At 42.1% G+C, this 26,000-nt stretch overlaps 1 protein-coding gene across 1 annotated transcript; it reads right to left on the bottom strand.

Annotated features, from left to right (window-relative positions):
• Window positions 1–14,421: 14,421 nt before the first annotated feature.
• On the bottom strand, window positions 14,422–24,911 carry PRXL2A (peroxiredoxin like 2A; the record flags this gene model as incomplete). The annotated part of the gene is made up of 6 exons (XM_079535877.1): window positions 14,422–14,541; window positions 18,778–18,867; window positions 18,986–19,150; window positions 20,584–20,724; window positions 24,191–24,282; window positions 24,734–24,911. The coding sequence occupies 6 exons, from the start codon at window positions 24,909–24,911 to the stop codon at window positions 14,422–14,424; spliced, it is 786 nt and encodes a 261-aa protein (XP_079392003.1).
• Between the last annotated feature and the right edge of the window lie 1,089 nt (window positions 24,912–26,000).

Here is a 26,000-nt window from a genome sequence, read left to right as displayed (position 1 = left end):
GAGGAAAACATGTTGTTCAAGAGGCTGCTGCCATTTCAAAAGCGTTTCCACACCTACCAATTTCACTTTTACCTTCCCAACGCAACAGCAGTGATACTCAGACTACTGATTAACTCTTGTGAAAACAGCCATGATTTATTAATCGTACCTGGATATGCAAGGAAACCCTCAAAGATCAGATGTCAATCTAGAACTGGAACAACGGGAACACACGTCTCTGAATCCAAGCCTGCAAACCTACGAACATCAAGCAGCACTGGCTTTACTGAGAGGACCAAGGCCACACTCACATTTCACAGATCATGCCAGCGTTGCCACTGCATTAAGTCCAATCGTCTTGCCCTGTCCCCTCCTAAAATCCACAACCATTCATCAGCATATGGCAACAATCATACACTGAACCATTAAGCAAATACTCAAATCAATGCTGTAATCTGTTGTGAAACACGCTAAGAAAGCAGCATTAAGTCTCCCAATCCATCTTGCCAGAGGCACGCTAATGGCAGCAGTGGATGCAGCCATGTGGTGGCACGAGGGCAAGGCTGGGAGGCCAGAAGCTGTGCCAGCTTCCCCAGGGTGCTCAAGGAAATGTGGTTACACTGTGATGTCTGCCTACACCAGCATTGTAGACAGAACGTTAACATGCTGAAAAGGACAAAGCAAGAGGACAGGGGCAGAACTAAGACAAAAAATAAATAAATAAATAAAAATCAGTAAGCCAGTGGCTGTTCCCCGTATCAATCATCAATACAAAGCATTGAGCCCATGTGAAGATGGTGAAGCAAATGAACAGAGACACAAGAACAGAGCACAGAGGAGTGAGGAGAACTTGGCAATACAATAAGAGACACACTGGGGCCTACTGCATTTTTTGCACCTGCCTACTCAATGCCACTCTGCTATCAACATCAACTCCATACCAAAAACATGAGCTGACTGATTTGAAATGCTGTCACTAGAAATTAAAAAAACATCATTCTTTTGGAGGAGCTCAAACAATAGTGTTTAGGGTTCTCTGTTTGTTTCTTTTGTGTCTATTTCACACATTCCTGACCTGGATTTTCTTAGCTCCAGCTCAGATGTTCTTAGTTCTCATTTCAGAAGGCACAAAAAAGGCACATTTAGACTGCTCTTTCCACACTGTAGAGATAAGATGACAACAGTCATAATGTTCAGTACAATATCCAGGCACTGGGCATCAACTCTTCACATATAAGGACTGAATCTGGATGACAAGAAGAACTGATGGGACTTCCAGCTCTTATAACAAATCTGTTCCCAAAACTGGAGACAGTAATACTTCCCAAGATTCAGGAGGCTCTACAATCACGTGTCATCTTCATTTTTGTCATTTTCTATCCCAGGGACTCTTACAGAGGTCCCTAAAGAAACAGAAGTTTCTCTTCAAGAAATAAGGGTACAGTGCTTTTACTTCAACTGCAATCCAGAGGAGCAGAATGTCAGCTCATTGTTAGGGGAAATGTGAACATTATTCAACAAAATGGTTGCTTTCATTGTTTAAATCTGAAAGATTCCAGATGCAAGACTGACACTGTGAACACGTTATCCCTATCTTGCTAGAGAAATAATGGCTGGTAACAGCCTTCTGAAATTCACGGAAAACATGACTAAAGCCAGAGAGATTTCTTAACACATTACCCTTTAGGGCTCATATTTCTGTACCATGCTGAAGATTCAAAGCCTTCCTTATTTGAAGAATGTTAGTAACACAATTTGCTCCAACACAAACTCTACAAGACAATCCTTAGAGCAGGCACAGTCTGCTGATCAAACTGGTGGCATTGTATGATAGAGTAAAAGTTTCAGCAGACAAAGTAAAGGCAAGTCATATCGTCTACCTAGACTTGTGCAAAGCCTTCCATGTGGTCATGCACCACAGCCTTACCTCCAAACTGAGGCTGGTCACAAATGATATCCTCCAGGGGTTCCACCTTGAGACCTGTGCTCTTTAACATCTTTACCAATGACATACACAATATGATTGAGTGTACTCTCAGCAAGTTTGCAGATGACAGTAAGCTGAGTGGTGCATCATAGAAGAAAAAAATGCCTCCCAAAGGGCCCTGGACAGACTCGAGAAGTGGGTCTACAAGAAGATTGTTAAGTTCAACAAAGCCAAGCACAAAGCATTGCACTTGGGTCAAGGCAATCCCAGGTACGTGTACAGACTGGGAGAAATCACTGAGAGCAGCCCTGCAGAGAAAGACTTGAGACTCTGGTGGGTGAAAACATAATGTAAGCCAGCAGCACACACTTGCAGCTAGGAAGCATCCTGGCCTGCATCAAAAGATGGGTGAGAGCAGAGTAAGGGAGGTTATTGTCATCTTCTACTCTGCCTTTGTAAATAGTACTCCCCTCCTGTATTCCACAGCAGCAGAGGGGCAGCCTGCCAAAAGGGTGTTACACATGGAAGCGCATAGGAAGGAAAGGTGTCAAAACAAATTCCTCCACACAGAAAAAAATGCCCCCAACACTTGCTATGTAGCTATGGAGACCAAACAGTGGATGTCAGCACAGTGAGTGGTGCATTTCAGCAGGGTACCTGCACTGGTGCAGATTTCAATGACCGTAGCACGTAGGCTTTGGTTCAGTGCTGATGAAAATGCATAACTGGCAGTGGAGACTACACTGAAAAATGGTGTTTTGTAGCTGAGAACTAGCTCTCTAACATAGCACTACTGAGCTCTTAGCAGCTAGTGTAATTTCCACGGGAAAAAATTGCATTCAACAGGCTGCCCATGGAAGTGGTGGTCACTGTCCCCAGAAGCTTTCAAGGAAGATGCAGATGTGGCACTTAAGAACATGGTGGTGATGGGCTGACAGTTGACCTTGATCACAGGAAGACAGATCTTATAAAAGACTAATAAAGAAACATGACCAATTTTTTCTTTCAGTTGAATGTCTTACTACAACTCCATATGTTCCATTAGAAGATGTGCAGGTAATTAAGTCAACTGAAAATGGAATTGTGAATATGCCAAAGAAAATGGCTGATCTACCTGGAAATCCTGAATTCTCAAATTCCTTTATCAAAATGGAAAGCAACGCTGCATATATTTTACTGTTCACAGGACTGCGTTTAGTCAACACATCACAGCACATGAAGTTATTTTCCATAACTTGAGCTAGTTTGCTGGGGTGCCTTCAGTAGCCACACCAGATATGTTGACAAGGGTTGAAGAAAATCACTTTTAAGTCATTTTCACTGCTTCACATAAATCAAGAGATTTAGCTGCGCCCTTCATCAGCACCAAAGTAGCTATTTCTTCAGTGACATATTTATTATCAATATCTCTAGTGAAAATGGCAAGTTGAGCCTTACCTGTAGTGTCACTACTTTCAACTACTGTCAAAGCACAACGTTTGAAATAAGCAGTGGGAGCTGGTTTTCTGGATTTTTGTTCTTCTTTTTTAAATCAGGACACATTACATCTGCCATGCTTTCCAAACACTGCTAGTAAACTCACCATGAGGAAATGCTTTTTTTTTTTTTTTTTTTTTTTTTAAATCAGATTTGCAATTATGCAACAAACTTCCATAACAGAATCCACTTGAGTTCTAACTTTCTTTTCACAAAAGATTCCGTTGAGATGCCAACCATTTTTTCAGGTCTATCTTGTCTTTACAAACCATTTCCTAATGCGCATCTGATTTGGCAGCATGTTTTTACAGTTGGAAAAGATATCATCTGCAATCTTTAAGAACTGACAGTTTCCTCACAAATTAAGCATAGTTATAGTATTTGTCTTGACAAAGAGTACTCATCTGTCCATTTCTAATTGAACACCCAAGATATGCAGTTTGCAGTGCACTATACCCTCCCCTTCCCCTGGCACCAGCCCATGACACAGTGATGGTTTGCCTGTTGCTGAGTCATGGATGCAGAGCCATCACCATGATGGCATGGGCTGCACTGAGACTGGCCCAGGCTGCAGGTGAGACACACCTGGACTAGATTATCTTAGTGGTCTTCTCCAATCTTAATGATTCTACGAGGAATAGGAGGCATTACTTCCATAGCACTTCGCAAGTAACTTTAACTGCTGACACTGAGGAGAGGTACAACTCAATATGCACTGAATTTTATCTAGTTTATGCTACTCTTACTTTGCTGACATCAGGTTCACTAAAGTATTACGTGAACAGGGAAACCTGCTCTGACATATAGCAGCTACTTGAGAAAGGACACCAACTAAAAAAATACCTCTGACCTAGTTTAGGAATAATCTGCTCCAAGTAGCTGACTGCAGAAAGAGAAAGAAATGTCATGAGTAAACTGAGTCAAAAAGTCAGAACATAGACAAGAACAAGTGAAAAACTGTAGAAAAGGGAAGATGTTAGGCTCTGTGTATTTGAGAACAGCTCACAGCAAGAACACAAGATATAAAGCCCTTATATCTTACCTTCTAAAGCACTACAGAATAAGACGTTCCTGCAAATTAAAAATCAGACTGACTACACTAGGAAAAATAAAGTCAACACCATATACTTACTGCAGTTCAATGAATGGCTCCTTAATCCAAACATTTCCAAGGGATTAATTTTACATGACTATGAAAAGTCTCTATTACAGTTTCACCTAATTAGAAGGTTACCTACATGTAGTAACTTATTTAGTATAGACGCAAACCACAAGCTATATTTGCCTTTTTCCTTCACAGAAGATTCAGATATCATCCAACAGAAATGTGTCAGTCATTCTCACCACCAGTTGATTCACTTCAGGGAGCAAAGCCTGTTAGAACAAGCAGCTGCCCAGAACTTCTCAGCAGCTTTCTATGCCTCTCCTGAGAGCAGACACACACCCAGTCACTATAACATTAACAACAATGGGACAGAACTCCTAGTCCCAAATTAATTAATTATGCATAATTATTTATTGCATATTAATTAATTATGCAACTGCTCTCACAAGAGCTTAGTAGAGGGGGACAAGCACCTCCCTCTCCCTGCTGGCCACCTCTTTTTTAATGCAGCCCAGAACACTCCTAAAACATAGCCCCCCCCCCCCCCCCCCCAAAATTCAACTTATGGGAGTGGTTAAAAAACATTTTAAAACCCTTATTGGGTTTGGAGACCTCATGCAAAGCCTGCCCTCTGCTGCTGCCCTGCCTCACACCCAGAAGCACCTCACTTTACGTGCTGGCCAGACCAACTGTGGGCTCATAGGCTACAGGAGAAAATAGTTCTTTGTGGCTGCACAGACAGCTCAGCTGCTGTATGACAACCAAGCTTCCTACCAACTGACTTCCTGGTCAAAAAAAAAAAAAAAAAGAAAAAAAAGAAAAAAAAAAAAAGCACTTGTTTGATTTTCAGAAAAAGGAGTAACACGTAAACCTCCAACACACCAACACTGGAAAACATTCGAGAAGTGACAGAAGAGCATTCACCAAACATCTCCCACACCCACCTGCTACCAACTCTTCAGGAGACTACATGTCTGGGCCCAAAGAGGTGAAAACAGAGGAGGCTACAGGAGATGCAGCAGGTAGGTTTGCACAGCACCCTGCCCACACTACCACGAAGCGTGGAGAAAGAAACAAATTGCTCTAGGCTGCTCAGGCAGGGCTAGAAACACTCCAGTCTTTCCCCCGGTAGCCAGCACGGGAAGCTGTGGAGTCTCCTTCTCTGGAGATGTACAAGACCTGCCTGGATGCCTACCTGTGCGACCTCGTGTAGGGAACCTGCTTTGGCAGGGGGGTTGGACTCGATGATCTCTGGAGGTCTCTTCCAACCCCTACAATTCTGTGATTTTGTGATGAGAAACCCTCCGTTGTTTCACTGGAAGGCTCACATCCTCCCCAAGGTAAAGGAGAAAAACAAGCTGTCCACCTCGTGCAGGGCGCATCAACAACAACACGGTGCAGCAAATCACAGCAGTGCAGGACAGGCAGCAATGCTGCACACAAAGACATTGGTCTCTGCAGCAGCAAACAGCAAAGGCACCCAGCAGAATCCACAGGCACTGAGGTGGGACAGAAACAGTCCCATCTGCACCTTTAATCAGAGGAGAAAATAAATACCTCTGAGGAAAGAAAAAAAAACTGTAACACAGGAAACTGCCATCTTAACATGCTGACAGTATCATTGGTTACACAAGCAGCAGAGCCCAGAGGGGGGAAAAAAGCAAACAAACCAGAGCTCAAAGATATCTTCCCTGCCCATTCGTTTCAGATGGGCAAATCTTACAGCTGAATTCCCTCCTGCTCTGCAGAATTAATCACTGCTATGACCATGCTGTCAAAATACCCTACACCATCTCAATGTGCTGTAAATTTTGCAAAGTCACCTCACCAACTCCCTATCCATTTGTTTCAAGTCACCTAACGTTTTAAGTGAACCTTCTTCCTCTCCAGGCTGGCCACGAACTTACTAGATTAACTTAATAAGCAGGAAAGAAAGCTTTTTTTTTTTTTTTAATCCTTTATTAAATAGTTTTCAATCCCTGCTCATATAACACTAACACCATTTAATAACAAACGATTGAGAGGAAAAGAGTATGAAGAGAATCAGCTCCATATCCCAACATTCAGAATCTTGCTCTCATGTTGCATTTTGGTTGCTTGCATCTCTGATGTCTTCCTTCAGAAGCAAGTTACTTCAGGCTACTCTATTTATCCTCTATTCCAGAGGTTCCCAGATGTCAAAATTTATGCAGCAGCATCAGTTTTATAACCCAAAGCAAGAGCAGACAGCTCCTGCTAAGCAGAACAAAAGACTTCCAGAAATACTGATACACACAGCATTCAGCTGCCTCTGCACACCGTACCCCACCCTGCTTCCTACAGCTGCATCTTCCCAGAGAGAAAGAGATATCAAACATTTAGTCTTTGAGCTACAGAACATAAGCCTTTAAAACAGTGAAAAGATGACTGGAAAGTGACTTGGGGCCACAGAAACACAGTAGGCTTGGTACACTACTAAGCTGTCTGAAACAATTAAGCCAAAAAAAAAGAAGAAAAAAAATAACCCACAAAAGCGAGCCAAAAGCTCACCAGCATGCTCAGAAAATGCCTGAGCATATTAGGGCCAAAGGAAGAGACCAAGCTCCCTTGAACTTCAGTACAAGTCTTCAGAGGGAAGACCACTTGCTCATCTTGTCAGAAGTGCCTGACAGAGGGCATACAGCTGCTGTCAAAACCAGGACAATGCTCAACAACATCTACACGTATTACATACACCCTTCTCTTTGATGTTCAGATTCAGATTAACAACAAAGACTGCCATCAAGCTTTCTTTTAGCTTTTGTATGGACTTAGTAAAGACAATGACGCAGAAACAGTTCTCAGGAAGAAAAATATGTAAGCAGACTCTCTGAGTAAGAGCGGAAATTCAGCCATCATATATAAGACTCGGTGCAAGGAAAGAGAAACTACTGTTCTCTTGCTCCCCAAAAGGACAAGAGACAGGAAACACTAAAGTAAAAGCAAGTGCTGGTGCCTCCTTACTGACAGGTGCTGAGGCATCATTTGAACCACATAGGAAAACTAACTATCCTGCAAAGCAGCCCAAGTTTGGATGCATTTCCTCACATACTCAGCCTGTTTTATTTTCCATCACTCTAAGCTCTCTGCATCGTACGAGAACAGAAGGGTGAACAGTTGGGCAGAACAACAGCTCTGCTCCCTCAAAGACGGGCTTCATTTCCTAGAGTTGGGTCAGACTAGTAAGCAAGGCCAGAAGGAGCCTGGCCATTCCAACCAAGCGGTTTCAGCTGCAAACAGCAGCATCCCTCATCCCGACAACTTTTGAGTATCACTACTTTCTACAAGTTAAACCTTCCGCTGTGTCACACTTAAACCAGCAGAATTAACAACAATTTTTCAGCTCACTGGCCATACTGAAGACAGGTTTTGTTCAGGCATACAGAGAAGCTCACTTACAAAGCAAAATAATTAAAGTACAAGACCTACAATCACATTTAATTAAAACTGTTTCAAAATGAAGCTGTGAGAAGCCAGAATGCTTTAGGTTTTTTTTTTTTTTTTTTCCCCACCTTCATTTCCTGAGGGGAAAATCAGATTTCAGTAATTTTATGAGACTCCAATTATCAAACTATAACCCATACATCACAAACTTTGATTAGCTTCACTCTCAAGATATCTTCACCTTTTCCTTACTGGAAGCTTTCGGCTTAGCACAAGTCAAAAGGCCAAGGAGAAAGATGCTGATCCAGAACTAGAGGCTGGAAGGTTGCATCAGACCCCTCAAACAAGCTAACAACACATCTCTAGAAGAGCCCTACGCTTTAGGGCTTGTAACACTAGCAAGGAAGACACCTGCTTTGGATTCCTTTAGCTGCTGTTCCCACAGCAACTTTCTGCAATAACTACCCCCAAACTGAAGAAAATCCTTGTTTGGGTGTTTACTTCCTTATTTCAGGCAAGGAACACGACAGTCACAGTATATTCATGGATTTTGTGAATTACAGCCTCTTAGCAACTTTTAAAATATGCCACGAATGCTGAAGTACAGAGGCCCCTTTTACCAGAACTGGGAAGTTTTGACCCAGGAAGCCACAGTGCGAGGCAGCATGGCACAAAAAGCCTGCAACTAAAAACATTCTTGGATCACATGTAAAATAGGCATAAGCATCTCTTTTCTTGTTCCTGAAGCCCACATTTTGTCATACACAATTCAGGTGCATTTGTGTGTGTGTGTGTGTGTGTGTGTGTGTGTGTGTGTGTGTAAAAGCTGAGAAATCACTTAGAATGAGGATCTGTAAAAGCAGCTTTGACAATAGCTCTGTGAACTCCACTTCCCCCATACACACTTGAATGGAATTTCTAATAGTGAGCAAGCACACCATTTACTCATGTTCAGCACTGCTCAAACCACGCCTAAAACACAATGAGAAACTTGTCCAGTTAACACTATTACTCTTCTCTCAAGTCTGTCAGCACTACACCCATTTACTGGTAGCAGCTGACTTACAGCCACACAGCACAACTTAATAAACCAAATCTAACTACCTTCAGAGAAAAATGAAGGTCAGCCTCAAGACACGAGATGCTGAACAGGATCAAAAAGCACATTCCTCAGTTACTCACTGGAAGAAGTTAGTTGCAGGCTAACTTCAAAGACTACCTACATGCTTGCATTCAGACATGAAAAGCTCACAGCACACAGTGTCAATAATTCTTCTATAATCTAAGAGTGAAGAGCTAAAACTACAACACCAAGCAAGTGCCCTCACCTGGCTGAATTTCAGGGCTAGAGAGAAAGAATTCACAACCATCATACACATCATACCTAAATCTGGCAAAAGGTAGCTCAGAGCATAATGTAGCTCAGTTAAGCAAGAACATATCTGGCAGTTACACTGCTCCTAACACAGCACTCACAAAAGATTTTTTTGATATTATTTTCTTCCAAGGGGTCAGGGAGGAAAGGAAAGAGGTTTGAAACAGGAAAGCAGCATAAGATAAATTATTTCACAAGCACTAAATGCCAAGTAAAACTTGTACTAATGCCCAAAGATAAGAATTGAGGCTTCTTCTGATTTAGTCTCCTTACTCGACAAGGAGAGTGGAGATAACAATTGAACACAGAGGAACCAAATTGCATCAGTTCACACTGAGTAAAGATGAAAAGAACACCAACTAGACAAAGAATATCAGCTTTCAGTGACTTTGATTTGTTTTTAGATCCTATCCTTTATCGAGGCCTTGCCAACCCAAGAGCGAAACCATTGACTAAAACAAGCAAAAAAAAAAAAACAACCAACAAAAAACAAAAAAACCAAACCAGCCACGTAATGAACATACACATAGTTTCTCAGCAGATGCATTTCCAAACTTTTGGGATGTCATTTCTGAAGTCCACTGTTTTAGTGGTAGTGTAATTTTGATCATAGAAGTTTTCTAAGGATAGGCAATTTCACCATGTTCATATTCAGGTGTTCAGCTCCTTACCCCCAAGCACTCTCTTCCTGTGTCAATGGCTGGTGGATAAAGAGTCCCATTCCAAAAACACAGGTAACCAAATTTGTTTAAGAAATGCACAAAAGCTGCAAAACAGCTTTCCCCAATAGTTCATTTCTATTTCATACCAATCCATAGCCCAGAATTCACACCTGACCACCCTTCCACACAAAATCTCTATGGAGCAGAGAGTGCTGCTATCTCAAATAACCACCACTACCTCAATTACCTACAGTCTCACACATACACGTTAGCATAAAGTTTCTCAGGAAGTCACTTTTATCTTTCCTCCATCAGTGAGGGAAGCACATCACCCCACTGAGCACTTATCAACAAGATACAGGGCATATCTTTTCATCCTCCAAAGGCTTGTGCGTTGTCCAAGGGGTCACAAGTGTTATGACCTTTGAGGAAAAGAGGAAACCAAAAGCCAAACCAAAACGAAAAACAACACTGGAAAAATCAGATACTACCAAATCATAGATTGGCCTGGGTTGAAAAGGACCACAAGGATCATCCAGCTTCAACTCCCCTGCTGTGTGCAGGGTCACCAACCAGCAGACCAGGCTGCCCAGAGCCACATCCAGCCTGGCCTTGAATGCCTCCAGGGATGGGGCATCCACAGCCTCCTTGGGCAACCTGTTCCAGTGCCTCACCACCCTCTATGTGAAAAACTTCCTCCTAAGATCTCACCTAAACCTCCCCTGGCTCAGTTTAAGACCCTTCCCCCTTGTACTATCACTATCCAAATACTTTAAAATATCCTCCCCACCACCCACTGAAGAAGTAAAACCCAACAGAAATAACGTATGTACTTACACTGTTCAAATTATGATTCAGAAAGGTTCCAAATGAAGCTATGAATAAAAAGAGCACATGAGGTGCACTTGGCTACACACTTAGCTACACGCAGACACTCTGAAAGTGCACAGCTGTAGCTCGATGCACACACAGAGAAGAAAGGTCGGCAAGGAAGCGAAGCAGATAGAACAGCGTAGGTTTTGCTTTCTGCATAGCACCCAGCCGGTTCTCCCTAAAAAGGCAGGTAAATGCTCTACGCCGGTTCTCTCGCACTGGGACGGTCAGGACACGGCAGCAGTGACCTTGAGGCACTCGGCCCCGCGCCGACCCGGGCCCCGTGCCCACCTGCGAAGCTCTGCCGGCTCCCGGCGCCCCGCCCGCACCGACAGCCCCGCGCGGCGCCCCGAGGGAACCCGGCGGCACGGCAAGGACAAAGCAGCGCTCCGCACCTCGGGCGCTCCTGAACCCCCCCGCCCTGCGCACGCCCGGGGAAATGGCTGCCCGCTCCCGGAGGCGGGGGAGCCGCGCACTGGCGCTCCCAAGGCACAAAATGCCGGAATTCTAAAGGAAAACCGAGAGAGGGCAGCAACCACGGGACGCGGCGCTGCCCCGGTCGGGGCTCGGACTCACCCGGGCGGCAGCTGCTCACCAAGTTTCGCTAAGTTACAAGGACAACGAGGCGACGTTCAGCACGCTCCGGAGTCCTTTCACCGTCTCGGCTAGTCCATGAGTACCAAACCACCCCCCAAACCCAACACCCACCCGTACCCTCACAAAGCTCCGACTCGCCCCACGAGCTGCCGGGTGCCGAGCAGCGCGGAAATGCACCGCCAGGCCACGCCTCGCGCCCGGGCACGCAGCCGCTGCACACAAAGGAGACGCGCAGCAGCAACGCTCTCCTCCCACTCTGAGATCCCTGATCCCTCCAGCTGTCCCTATGCTGCCGGGGTGCCCTCGGGGCCGGGTGGGGCGGTGAGTTCCAGCAGCCCCACCCCAGCGTGGGGAGCGGCAGCTTCGCAGCCCTGCTGCGCGGATCAGCTGGTGGAAGCCCGTGCTCAGCTTGACTGCTGTCGTTACTGCTTTAGACGGGTTTTGCGGATGAGATAACTGTACTCACACCCTGCAGAGGAACGGTTCAGGTCGCTGGTGGCAGCTAACAGGGCAGGTAGCTGAGCTCAGCAACCTCGCTTCCTCCAACACCCCTCCGACTTCCTTGATGAGAATGAGCACAGAGCAATTCCGAGGTAACCTCGAAGGCATAACCTGAGCATTTCCTAGAAAACCCCAAGATGAAGGAAAAAATGAATAAATAAAATTCTAAATTGTACTTTGAGCCTCCAAGTATCCCAGGGCCCCAGGTGAGACCCTCAGAACTGAGTATTAAGTGGCTGCCTCATGGTTTTCAACTTATGTTGTGAGCAAGTGGGAGCTCGCAGCTGAGGCAGTCACCCCCTGGTTTCGCGTGCCTGTCCTCCAGTGCAGCCCTCTTCAGGCACCACAGCTGCTTATCTCAGCTTTTCCTGCCCCGTCTGCATTTTCCATCCTGTCCTCCCAAATTCTGAGAGAAAGGCACTTTTGGTCTCCGTATCACTCCTGCACAGATGAAAAACACTAAGGCCTGCTTTGTGAAAGGGCTTCAGGAAGTCAGCTGGATGCGAGGGAGGGCATGTGTTGAACAACAGCCGGAAAGCTGAGAATGGGGATGGGAAACAAAGGCCTTCCTCTGCAGCAGCTCTTTGTACCCCAGTTTCAAGCTTAGCTCTTCCACACACTTCTGCTGTTCTCCATGCTTTAAGATCACTCTTGGCACAAGAAAAGGTCTGTGCCACCTTTGCTGTCTTCCTCAGCACCTCACAAACTAGAGAAACACACTGATGTGCAGAAAGGTGAGGGAAAAGAGGATGGTTCAAGTCCAGAAGCATTACTACAGCCCTTGTATTCTCTGCACTTCTTTGCGTGCTTCAGGGCCTAGAGTTTGGGACTGCCTTATTCCTCCAGACCAGCAGCAAGCATTCCGCATGGAGATGGCAGCAATTCAGCTAAAGGATGGAAGGAAAGTTTGTACAAATACACTGCTTAAGTTTGATGCTTCTTTCATGTGATGCTTCTAGGTCAAGGCCAAGATCTGGTACTGTGCTGGAGTTAGTAAGGATAGACACAGAGCTCCGTCTGAAACGTGAGAGGACAGGCACACCAGTGAGTGCATCACAGCCCTCTGCACATCCCTTCAATGGGATTTCTTCTTACCCCCTGCGTGCAGTTATTCAAAGAAATGTTAATGTGAATGTTTTATTCCTGAATTCTCACAAATGCAACAGATTGCATTTGTGAACGCCTTAGGTGCCAATACTGTGACTGCTGGCTTAAGCCAAAGGCAGGAAAGGCTGAGCACTTGGAGAGCCTTGGCTAGGCTCAGCTGTCCTGGCCCTCAGATAGATCACGCTTCAGGGCTCCCATCTGGGAGTGGATAAAGACATCTCTAATTCTGCAGATGCACCTATAGATCATTGCATGATAGTGGCTTAGGATTCTTAGGAAGCAGAATAAAATTGAATTGATTGGTAAAGCTGAAAGATGATGCTTGAAGAAAGATCACTTGTATCTTAGGGACGATCTAAATGAGGAGGAGCAGATAAGAGAGGTCAGTAGATTATCACAGCTAGAAGAGGTCCCTTCCTCATCTCAGAAGCTACTCCAGTCACCTTTTGCTGAGCGCTGAGCCATGTTTTTGGTAAAGTCCACAGCCAAGGCAGTGTTCATTATTATGTTTATCACTTGGAACACAATAGGCAATAGTAACTGTTAAGGTTCAGCAGCAGAGGGAGCAGCTTTAGGAACTAAGCACTGTGAACAGAAGAAGGGGATTCCTATCAGTAGAAACAAGGATCACTTGCAAGGATCACTTTGCAAAATGGTCAGTGGTTGCAGCATAGTCAAATTAACCAAATTGACTGTCAGCATGGAGACATTTCAAACAATCTCTCTATGTGCAATTTATTAGCTTTTGATATTATGTCTGCTCTTTGTGCTTCACTGTGTTGCCAAGAAAATTAGGGCAAACATCTCATCCTTCACAGACATGCTAACTAAGCACAAGAGAAAACTGATAGCCTTCTAAAAGACTTCAGCAGTAAGAGGGTATAATAGCACTACAGGAATAAAAATAGAAAAACCTGATCTTTCACTTAACTTTGCAGGCACAATCATGAATGATTTGCTAGTGCAGCTTTCCCTAGCCACTACAGAGCATATCCTGAAATTAATGATTAATGCATTATGGCATTATTCCATGGTGGTGGAAAATAGTAAGGCCAGAGCTATTCAGCAATTCCACTGTATGCCATCAGCTTTATCATTACCAGCTGCTTAAATTTTCAGTGGAATAAATTCCTATTTTTATAGGAAAGCTTCCGGGAATGGGAGTTAAATTTGGAACTAACACATGATTTTGATAATTATGAGGTTAAGAGAGAGGAGCGTGGGGATCAGAATCTACTGAGAGGCTTAAAGAGCTGGGAAATCAGCAGCTGGACCTAAAAGATTAGTTAAAATATTTTGGTGAAAACCTTTAGAAGATTTCTGAGATCAGTTAGGAAAAAAAAAAAAAAAGAATGAATGTGGGCGGTATTTTTTAGATATCACATATAATTTAGCGTGGTCAGACCAAACTGGTGATTTAACTTTGTTCGTCGTTTCGCCACAGCGTGTTCTCCGTTTTCTCAGCGCCCTCTGCTGGTAGCAGCGGATACTGTACCTCTTCTGCACCACTGAGAAGTCCTTTGCACACCGGCGGTGTCTAGAATTAATATCAGTAAAACATGAAACACTGGTGAGGATTATAGCGAGTCTGTTAATAATTCATCCCCTCCGCACTCATTTGAAAACATTTATATGCCGCAGACTCTATCATTCAATATAGTATAGCTTTCCTTTATCATTTTAAAAAGCTTACAGGTCCACACAAGGAAAAATATTGCAAAATAAATGTCTTTCCCCACGGCTTTCTTCTAGACTAATGGAGACCTACAGTGCTCTGTTTCTAGCGCCTTTGTTATGCAAATCTTTTACTGCAGAAAAAAAAAAAAATCGGGTTTTCTTCTGACCTTCACTTTGGCTAGGGAAGCAGTGACATCCAGCGGCTAGGGAATAAAAAGAGCTTTCTCATTCTTTTATTTCTGTCAGAGTGCATCTCAGGAAACACATCAGAAAAAAAAAATGGCAGTGATCCTTTGGCGTTCCATTCTGGTTGTGTATATTTGCAAATGGCACCAATTACAGGCATCTGACAGCCGTGGGAACGGACAACACACACAGGGAAACAAAAATGCAGAACAGGAAACAAACAGAAAACACCCTATGAGGCAAATCATCGTTCTCATGGATTTAAAAGGACACCAAAGACAGGAAACACCATTGATACATTTTAAAGTTTTACAAAGGAATCTTTTAAGGTAAAAAGCACTTTCCTGTATTACACCTACCCCTCCCCCCCCCGGCTTCACAGAATATTCCTTTTTTAAAAAGGTTTTTTATCCTAACCTTATTCCTGTACCAAATGAAAAAATGAATGGCAGGCTTTCAAAGAAACAAGGGAAAGGTAATTGAAAAGAAAATACTACAGGAGAGTTTTGTTGTTCAAACCCAGAATAAGAAAGTTTCCAATTATTAGTGCTCCCAGCATTAGAATTTCCAGTAAGCAACTGAGTGTTCAATTGTGATGTTGTATTTGGTGCACTGACAAAAGACTTATTGTATACTTGTGTTAAATGAAGAAAACATCAAAGCTTTAAATGTGAGTAAGGAACAGGGCCAGCAGAGGTAGCTGTTGACACAACAAAATCAACAACATTAAAAATACTATTTTTTAATCAACACTTACAGAAGAAAACATTTTCTTAAACCAGGCATTCAGACCTTGAACAGTACCTGTCACTGGGAATTCACATGCGATTGAATGGCTCCTCCCTTGCCGTTCTCTGCCCCTTTATTTTCCTTGAGACTGCCCTTTTCATAGCCTTACTAACTGCTCCAAGGCACCACGTATCTTCCCTCCTCTGCATTTGTATTCTGTCAACGTGGAGTTCGGAAAGAATGAGGCAACTCCAAATAATCCCGAGGCTGGCTTATTAAAAAAAAGTTTAATGACTAATTCTCAACGTTTTCAAACGTCGTTTGTACTTTTTGTATCTCCAAATTTATGCTGACCTCTGAAAGATGTGATTAAAGAATTTTGACATGTGAGTAAATGTATATACCTTTCAAATCCAGAAGAACACTGTTCCTTCAGCTGTTTACACGAACTGCTGCTGTTAACAGCAACAAAAGGCGCATTCCCATATTTGGAGGTCTCACATGGTTACTGTACGCATGCCTCTGCTGATGGAGCATAGAGAACTTGCAGTTCTAAAACCATTTCTATGCTTAAGCGTATGCTTCATCATGTTATAGCATTAGTGATGTACATACTCAACAGCCATTACCCTTTGGCTAAATGTTCTAAATGCTAGACCTAGTGGTTTCCTGACTTGATTTCCAGGGCCACAAAACAATAGCCTTTTTGCTGGAATAACAGCAGGGCTGCAACACAGTGGCTTTTATCTCATAAGAGACCTTCGGGACTTTGACTCAAAAGAACCATAGGCAAACTCTGCCAGAAAGGGTGAAATTCAACTGCACATCCAACAAAACTTCAAGTACATGGCTTAGCGAGTTCTGAAGTACTTGACATGACATTTCTTGGAATTTATCTGTCTTCCAGCCCATACTCCAAGGACTGTTTACGTATTTCACATTTCGTGTTTACGTAAAATGTGTAAACAGCCACTGGAACAAGGCCTGAAATCCAGATCTCTCTGAGCTCAGTACTTGCTTGCCTGTCTTTTTGCAGCATCTGTCCTCTGCAAAAGACAAAGTCTCCCATTCCCACTGCAAGTAAAGCACAACTCAAAACTCAGTAAGAGTTGTGATGCAGAAGTCTGCTCCTGTTGTAAGTTCCTTTTTATTAGTAGCATCTTGCACGGTAAGAAACAGCAGCTCTCAGGTATTTCTTCCATCATCTCTTTTGTGTTTCCTACCACCTGCGCTCCAAATAACAACGTGCCTGTCAAAGACAACTGTTAGGTGAGCACTCACATTATGGGTACTTTCTTAAAACAATACAAAAACCAGGATAAAGAGCCTTCAGAGAATTCTTTTCTTCTTGGGGCAAACTCATGACAGTTCTCTGGCTGCTCGGGATTCCATTGGAGCCCATCTCCACTCTGTCATTTAGTGTCTCAACTCCTTAACACCATCACAAGCATCAGGTTCTGAAAACCTAAAAACTAAGAACCCCATACTAACACTTTTTGCTTTTAACCTAAACACCTTCATACAACACCAGGACACTTATTTTATTCAAGCACCTAAACTAACCAAGACAGTACAATTGAGAACATGCGCATAAACATCTAACTAGATTTTGTGAAACAAATATGGAAGAAGACACAGATGAATATAGATTTTGTCCCAAAACCCTCAATGCTAGTGCTGTTTCAGGCAACAGTGAACAAAAAACTATGAAGAGTGCATATTAGTTAAAATTAGGTCTGTTTAGACGTTTTAAGTCAGGATTTTACCCATAATGACACAAGTGCAGAACTTGCACAACTGATTTAACACAAATCAATACCACTCTTCATTGCTTGTGAAGTTTAGGCTTTTAGTTTTCATATAGTCATCACCATGCATGACCCTACATATGGCTAGGCAAAATAACAATATAACAAAATAATACTAATACCAAAAATAACAATACCAGGCATATTACCAAAGTTTCAGAGGTACAAAGAATCCCTGCCTTCAGTATCAATGATGCAGCAAATTTTCATAAATTTTAAGGCCAGAAGAGTAGAATGACAGGTATGAATTGTATCCTGCCAGGACAAAACATTAACTGTTTAATTATTTTGCTATCTCATTATGTTCCAGCCCACATTTTTTCTCCCCCACCCAAAGTTATTTCATACATACGCCAGCTGGTTAAGGATATTCTAGGACACTTGATGCAGAACATTTAGAAATGGAAGCTCTACATAGTCTTTTTTTCATACTGTTTCCCATTTTTTAGAATCACAAACACAAAAAGGAACTCGCTCTCATATCACAGTTATCTTCTAGAGAGAACATTAGATGTCTTCTATCTTCCTCGCAGGCAATCACACAAACAGCTTGAATTCTCAGAACCTTTAATTAACAAGAAACTCACTTGGGTAGATATGGTAGTTATTCAAAATACAACAGAATGTCTTGAACGCAGAATCTCTGAATTATCTAGACTGACAGGATTTTGTCAGGATTGACTAATCTAGACTGACAAGATTTAGGACCTGAGGGAATGGCATGAAGCTGCATCAGGGAAGGCTCAGGTTGTATATGAGGAAAAAGATCTTCACCAAGAGGGTGGTCAGAAACTGGAACAGACTCCCAGGAAAGTGATCAGGACACCAAACTGCTGGTGTTCAAGCAGCACTTAAATAATGCCCCTAAACATAGAGTTTGAATTTTGGGTGGTTCTGCGTAGAGCCAGGAATTGGACCAGATGATTTCTTAGAAATACAGATGTGTTTACGTGTTAAGGAAAAAAAAAAAAAAAAAGAGTGAAGACATTTTATCCACATAAAATTTTATTACCCTTCAACCTTAGGTTAATTTCTCCAGGTTTAGCAAGGTTTTGCTCCCCTAGGTAGACAGACTTTCAACCGACTGTCTCTGACTGAAAACATCTAGGCTACGTCAGATTTTAGACCCAGCCTTTCATTAATACAGTCAGACACAAAAAGTCAGCTGAAACTCTGACCACCTGAAAGACAGCAAAGCCACAAAAAATCTGAAAGGGTTTTCATCAGTTATTACATTTGAAAAGAGAACCTTTCTTCGGCACTAATCACTAAATAGTTAAGAAGCAATTAAATTGCACATTTAAGAAACAGATATGTTCTACATTTCAAGCTGTGATCAGAAAAACGTGCAACTATTTTTCAGCTGATGAAACCTGTGGCTGTATCTTCTCAGCAGCTTCAAGGACAGATGGAAGGCTGACTTTGTCACCAAATTCTTTCTCACGATGCTCCAATAGAATACCCTATATAAATACACACACAAAAAAAATCATACACTAATCCCAGGCTCCTCAGAAGAGATCAGCTGATAAGCAAATGAGTAATTACAAAAGAGAAACCTGCCAGCAGGTTTGCAGTTACCTGTCTTCCTGCTCCAATCACATATACTCCTCCGAGAGTGAACCCTTCTCCTTCCAGGTTACCACTATAACCATTTTTCCAAGCACGGAAGAAATTTTGCCAGACTCCAATGCGGAAGAAGCCTGACAGCATCATTTTTCGTTTGCGTGGGCCATAGAAGCTTCTCTGCAATTAAACAGAAAACAGCAAAGTGAAAAGGACTTATCCTCCCAAATTAAATTCAGGAGACGTTACAACCCTGTATCCAAAAAGGACCATAAATAAAAAAGATGAACAGGCAGAGCTGTAAAGAAATTGCACCTAAACTAATTTCTTACACACCACATGACCGTTTACTTCCACACAGCCAACTAGGATTACTGCCTCCCTTTATGTGTCTTTTGAACTATGATCCACAGCTATTTAAGCACAATCATCTACACCAACACTGTTGAGAACAAAGAGCACTTGGTGATATGTGCATTTTTTCTCATTTTTGAACTACAGCAATAAAAGTGCTGTTTAAATAGGTGCTGAAGTCCTAAAATTTCATCAACCCTCTTTTTTAATCAGTTTCTTTTAAACAGACAGAGTGAGAATGGTAAATAAAGGCATCTTTTCATCAGTTTTGAATATTTCTTTCAGAAGCCAAATGATTTCTAAATGGGTCCTCTGTATTAAGGAGTAAGCAGGTCTGTAGTTTTGCAGGACATTAAACTGGCAATACAGTATGTGCCTATGTAACTGAGACAGGGCAGGTTTAGGTAAGATATCAGGAGAAAGTTTTTCCACACAGGGGGTGGTGAGGCACTGGAACAGGTTGCCCAAGGAGGCTGTGGATGCCCCATCCCTGGAGGCATTCAAGGCCAGGCTGGATGTGGCTCTGGGCAGCCTGGTCTGCTGGTTGGCGACCCTGCACGTAGCAGGGGGTTGGAACCAGATGATCATTGTGGTGCTTTTCAACCCAGGCCATTCTATGGCATTCTATGATAATGGGACAAGCCACATCATAATTAGAGCTGCACTTGCTGAACTAATTGTCTTCTACCTTCAGACCTTGATTCATACATTATTAACAACAGCAAGTCACAAGGACAGTGCAAGAACAGAATTAATATTAACAGACTGTATCTGTTAAAGAGGAGGGTGTATAAACAATGAATATTAAGATGTTATAATTACAAAATAAACAAGAGAGTTTGGCAAAGCAGATTACGATAACAAAAAGAGAATAGACAGAAAGTTTACCCCTATCCTGGGCTCACTCACAAAACTCCCACAGAGAGGATCTCCAGATGAGATCCATCCCCACTGGTAGCCAGCTCTTAAATGGGTCTAGGAGAGGTGGAGCCAGGTTCCACCCCTTGCGGCAGCACAGCTGAATTGCCTTCAGCTGTGCTCCTCTGGCTGGCTCATGGCTCGCCTCAGGTGATCAATCAGAGGTTCAGGCCGTGACTCAGCAGTTCCCATACAAAGAGGGGAAACTTAACTTGTTCAACTACAACGATTCATTCAGAATACTTTCTATCTGTATCATACAAGCTCTTCAAAGAGGACATCCATAAGCTTGGTATTAAGAAAAAAAAAAAAAAAGGAAAATAGCAGTGATTTCATTATACCTTTTCATCCAGGAAGATTTCTCCTTTGAAATAATGCTGAAAATCCTCAACTTCGGTCCCTATCTTCTCTTTTACAACAGCATAGAGAGGAACACCCAGCTTGGACAGCTGAGGTTTCAGAGAGGAAAGCTCAGAAGCCTCCTATGAAACAAAAAAAGAACATTTCAGGCAGTAGATGGAAGTTAGAAAGCTTCACCTTGAATTTTAGAGCATCTGAAACACATAAATTCTAGCTTCAGGTGCAAAATAGAGACTCATCTGTAGGTTAGACATTAAAGATCTACTTGTAAGCCGGTCTTCGTTAAGTTTACTGCAATTTTCTTCACTAAGCGAGAAAGAAAACTTTTGGAGCATTCTCTGGAAAAAATAATAAAATCCTAGAGAAAACACACTGTTAATTCCAAGTTCTATGCTTGCTTTGCTTGTGCCACAGCTTCAACTATTTTTTAAGCATTTACAGAACAGTAAAAAGATCCTGCCTGTACATCACCTACCTTTCCCAGGCCTAAGTCTCACATCTTTTCCCAAAAAGAAACGTATCATAATGATGTCAGGCTTTGTGTGAAGCACTTGAGTGTTCAATGCAGGAACATAATATACAAGTCTAGAGTAAGTAATGGAGTGAAAACACACCCTCTTCCCTAGATTTCCCAGTGAAAATGAACAAGAAATTTCTTCATACACTTTCAGTATCTCAGAAGCAATATTGCTTTATTACTTTTTTCTGGTGTATAAATACATATATATTGCCATTCATCTCCTTGCCTTTTTGTTCTGCTGAAGAAACCCCTGCTCCCACAGCTTGTACAAAGGTCTCCAAGGCTTCTCCAATTGAGATAATTCATTTTTTTTGGACAAAAGTCCTCAACAGAACTCTACACTTGTTTAAAAAAAAAAAAAAAAAAAAAAAAAAAAAAGGACATTTGCTTGAACACTGTCAGTCAGCTACGTGCTATGCCTTAACTCAAAGGTTTGTGGGTGTGGGTTATCCAGAATTTAGGAAATATAAGTACATAGATAGGGCAAACAGACAAAAGACATTAGAGAAAGATATCAGTAGCTGAAAAGGTAAGCACAGCACTATAGTTCACTACTCTTGATATTTTCCAGAGGAAATGAAAAGGATGAATCAACATCAAAAGGAAACAGTAAGTAGGAAAGTGTAAGGCTTAAAGGATCATTGCTTAGGCTTGTCACACCTTTCTTTTCTGGTCATAAATATCTGCTAATTATTTTATGTTCTCCCTTGAACAAACTGCCTTAATGTTCTTCCTAAAAAAACAATGGGGGGGAGGGGGGAGGGGGGTGGCTAATGGCTATTTTGTCTGGATTTTTTTTTTTAATACAGTTCAAAACTTTCATAATCAACAAATCAAGTTTGTATTGGGATGCAACAGTCTACGTGTCTGAGAAATGATGTTCCAGTCTAGAGCAATAGGCTCCTCTATTACATAAACTCTGAGTCCAGGCACATACATGTTCCTTCTTGGCACTGTCAGCAACAACAAAGTTGGAGTTCCTTCCCAAAGTAGAAGATAGCGGAAACCAACAGTGATAAAGGATGTCTTAGCAATAAGGATCAATATATCAGCTGAAAGACCAATGTATCAGTTTATTAAAAGGAATCAATGTGTGCTAGTTCTAAAACTTTCTAATCCAGCTTTTTCTGGTATGTGGACAGCCTTGTTTTTCTCAGTGACTCTGTTTCAAAGAAGTACTTCACAATAAGACTACTTGATGTTGCCCAAAGAGGCTGTGGATCCCTGGAGGCATTCAAGGCCAGGCTGGCTGTGGCTCTGGGCAGCCTGGTCTGCTGGTTGGCAACCCTGCACACAGCAGGGGGTTGAAACCAGATGAGCACTGTGGTCCTTTTCAACCCAGGCCATTCTATAATTCTATGATTTATCTTTGCACCCACCAGGGGCAAGGACTTATTTCTTGAGTTCCACATAAATTGTTTTGAGCTGTAGTGTATCAAGACAGAACGTTGCTCATTATGGCATTAAAAAGTAATGGAAATTTGCCAAATTGTGGAAGAACAGCTACAGGTCAGCCAAAAGTCACTGCACTGAAGCTGAAGGAAAAATAAAGGGGAGGAAGAAGGTGGTCTTATGACCACCTTAGATGCAACTGTGCATCCCCCAGAGGGATATTAATATACATTAATGAATTCTTAGAAAAGAATGAATATGCATGGTGATGTACTGCATATGTATGCATTAAGTGTTTAAATGTAGACCATGAACTCTGAGAAGGTGCGCTTGACTTACTGAGTCACCTGGTACGTGGTGTGAGGAACAAAGTAATGTCAGCTTTTTAACATCACATTGGAGTTAGAGAGTTTTCTACCTAGATAAAGTCAAGCATCAACTCACAAAAATGCTTTGGGTAAAAAGCAACCCAAAATAACTTCAGTTTAGAGAATTTAAAATGTATTTCAATCATTTTTGCATTTAAAATACAAAATAATTCTTTGCCATATTTAGCTGAGCTATACAGTGACTGCCTCTGTTAATAATCCAAAATTTTGAAACAAAAGCAAGAATCAGAAAATTTAAATCTTTCCTTCCCAAATTTTTCCTGAAAGAAAAGGGTTTTTTACTATGACTTAGGAAAATAGCTTTGAAAAAAAACTTTACTCAATTCCAGTCTGACTGTATCGGAACAGGCATGCAGGGCATTTTCCTTCTGTCTACACGACACCTGTTCAGTGGACAAAGTAGTTTAATGCCTTCCATTAGTCCTACACATATTTAAGCAGATATTACTGACGGGAGAAGATACTTTACATAAGTGGCTACAATATGTAAGTACTATTTTATGGAGCAGCGAGTAAGAACATAATAGCTATTTTTCCCCCTAGCTATGAGAAAAATAACGGCCAAGTTGCACATTACAACTGTTTCCAGGCACATCTTACATTCAAATTGCATTCTAAGTGTCACTTTCCACCTCCACCCAAGAAGCCTAATGCCAGCTTAAGGATCAAGTCCTGCTTCTCAACCCACCCTGTTATCAACCAGTACAAGTCTACATAGACTGCTGGTGAGGAAACAGGGAGTTTTCATAACACATTCTCCTCACCTTCACAATCTTTGCCTTCCTGCCTCCCATTCAGCACCCATTCAGCATCCAGATTAGTGAGGGAATCCCCTTCACGGACCTGTTTTTTTTGCAGGTGAGCTTTATCTGATGGATTTCTGCCAGTCCAATCTTTGATTGCTTTTGACCAGACAGTACCTGGCTCATATTCCATACGTCCAAAATAAATCTCTATGACTAGCTCCTAAGACTCATAAATAACTGAGTTTTGGGTAGTCTCCATTTCTAATTACTGTCTGCTAGATCTCAGACAGATGTAAAAATAAAGCATTAATCACTTTCAGAAGGAAAATACTCAAGACTCAATCTATACAAACCTGCTGCAAAGAAAACTAAAACTAGTACATTGCTAGCCAGTAACCAGTTTGTGCTAGGATAGTATCTTTCAGATGCTTCAGATGTGTATGATAACTATCCTGCTCACCTCTTCCCTTTATTCAAAGGGAATCCATACAAGTAGAACTTAATTCATCCTAATTAGCCCCCAAGTTCAGCAAGTAAGTACCTCTCTGCACAAAAATCATCCAGGTCTTCTCACAGCCATGATCACTGCACCATTCTTCTTCCACAGTTCACCTGCTTTGAATGTTCTTGGCTCTGTTTATAGAGGAAAAAAAGCATCAACTGAAAGCATTGCAGAGAATTCCACATTCAAATACAATTCTGATTCTACAATTCAGAGAAGTTTCCCATGTATATAACAGTATTATTTGCTTTATTAATTTTTTCAGTGTGTGTCTTCACACATACTGAAAATTATACACATCAACTGTATTATAATTTGAAATAGACCTTCTAGAAATACCGGTTGCTTTTCCTTCACCAGAATCATCTGCTATCAAGAACACTCAACTACTTCCTAAAACTAGAAAAGACTAAGAGAAACTCTACAGACACCTCACGTGGTCTGCATGAAATCTTGTATCCCCTACAGATAATTCAGGAAAATTAAACCTTCTATGCACACTTCACTGTTCTTCAGCATTTCCAGCCTTGGTCATATAGAGGTTCTTTCCTCAAACGACAGCTCAAACATCCAGAATCTTACCTGACCCCAAAGTTTTTAGCTCTATCCCCTCCAAAAATTCTGGTGTTGCTTTTTCTGCCTTGGACAAAAAGAAGTCAGTGTTGGCAAGCACAATCCCTGTTATGGCTGCACCGATGGCTCCGAGACCAACCGACCACATGCCCATAGTGAAGATGCCAAAGTCAGGTAGGAAGGACATTTCTGGAAAGAAAAAGAAACATCAGCTCTAATATTGAATACCGATAATGCTGGATAAGGAGGAACTGGTAGTCTTTCCTGTTCCCAGTTCAGTGTATGAACCAAAGCAGGCACAGAGCCAAGAGCAGAGCTCAGCAGTATTTTCTACAAAAAGAAATACTAAGACTTGCAACCCATTTCATTGGGTACAAAAAAAAATTAACATTACAAACATGCCCTGGACAGCACTTTCTATATCCTGATCAACTTCCACTCTTACAAACCCAGATCACATCAGGAACAAACAACTTAATTTCACACCCATTGATCAGAACAGATAACACTGCAATGGAAGCCATTAGATATGCTGGCTCACATCTAAAAAGCACTAACTGCTCATTGTTATCAGCAACTCTGGTTTCATGGCAGTTTTATTAACCAGCAACTCCCTGCTGAAGACTCTAGTACCCAATCCTGACCTTTGCATAGGTTTCACAAGACTGGGAAGGGCTGACAGCCACCTTCCAGAGAGGGTAGAGGAAAGCAAGTTTAGCCTGGGATAAAATTCAAGATCCAGCTGTGAGCAAGAACTGGTACAAAAGTCACAAAAGTTTTAGCAGGGTAAAAAGTCACTGCTCGTTTACATCACAACAGTTAGGTATTACAAAGGGCTGCAGATCTCATAAGTTACACTGTAGAGAATCAAACACTTTCTACAGCCATCTGCAAGACCCCATTCCGAGACACGCTCTTTTGGTGACTATTGCTGCCTGTATATACAGTTTTGAACAGAAGATAATATTTTTCCCCTATAAACATAGGAAAAACGTCACTGTTTTGAACTGTGACTGGCAACAGACCAGAAACACACACCATGTTTGTCTCCACAGCTAACTGCTGCTAGAATTCAGAAAGTATAAACCAGGAGTAGGCTCCACTTTTCGAGTCAGACACATTGCCCAGATTTTTCCAGGTGAAAATCTCTATATCCATCCTTAAAACCAGTTCCAGAATGCCTCTGAGAACCAAATACAATGAACTGCCTGCCTACCTAAAGAAATAGCTAGAAGTATACTGAAAAAAAGAGATTTTTTTTCCTTGTAGCACCATA

This window comes from Tetrao urogallus (genome assembly GCF_951394365.1).
Source record: "Tetrao urogallus genome assembly, chromosome: 5".
NCBI classification, from domain to species: Eukaryota; Metazoa; Chordata; class Aves; order Galliformes; family Phasianidae; genus Tetrao; species Tetrao urogallus.
Note: the sequence above shows the minus strand (reverse complement) of the source record. Positions and strands in the feature narration are given on the sequence as shown.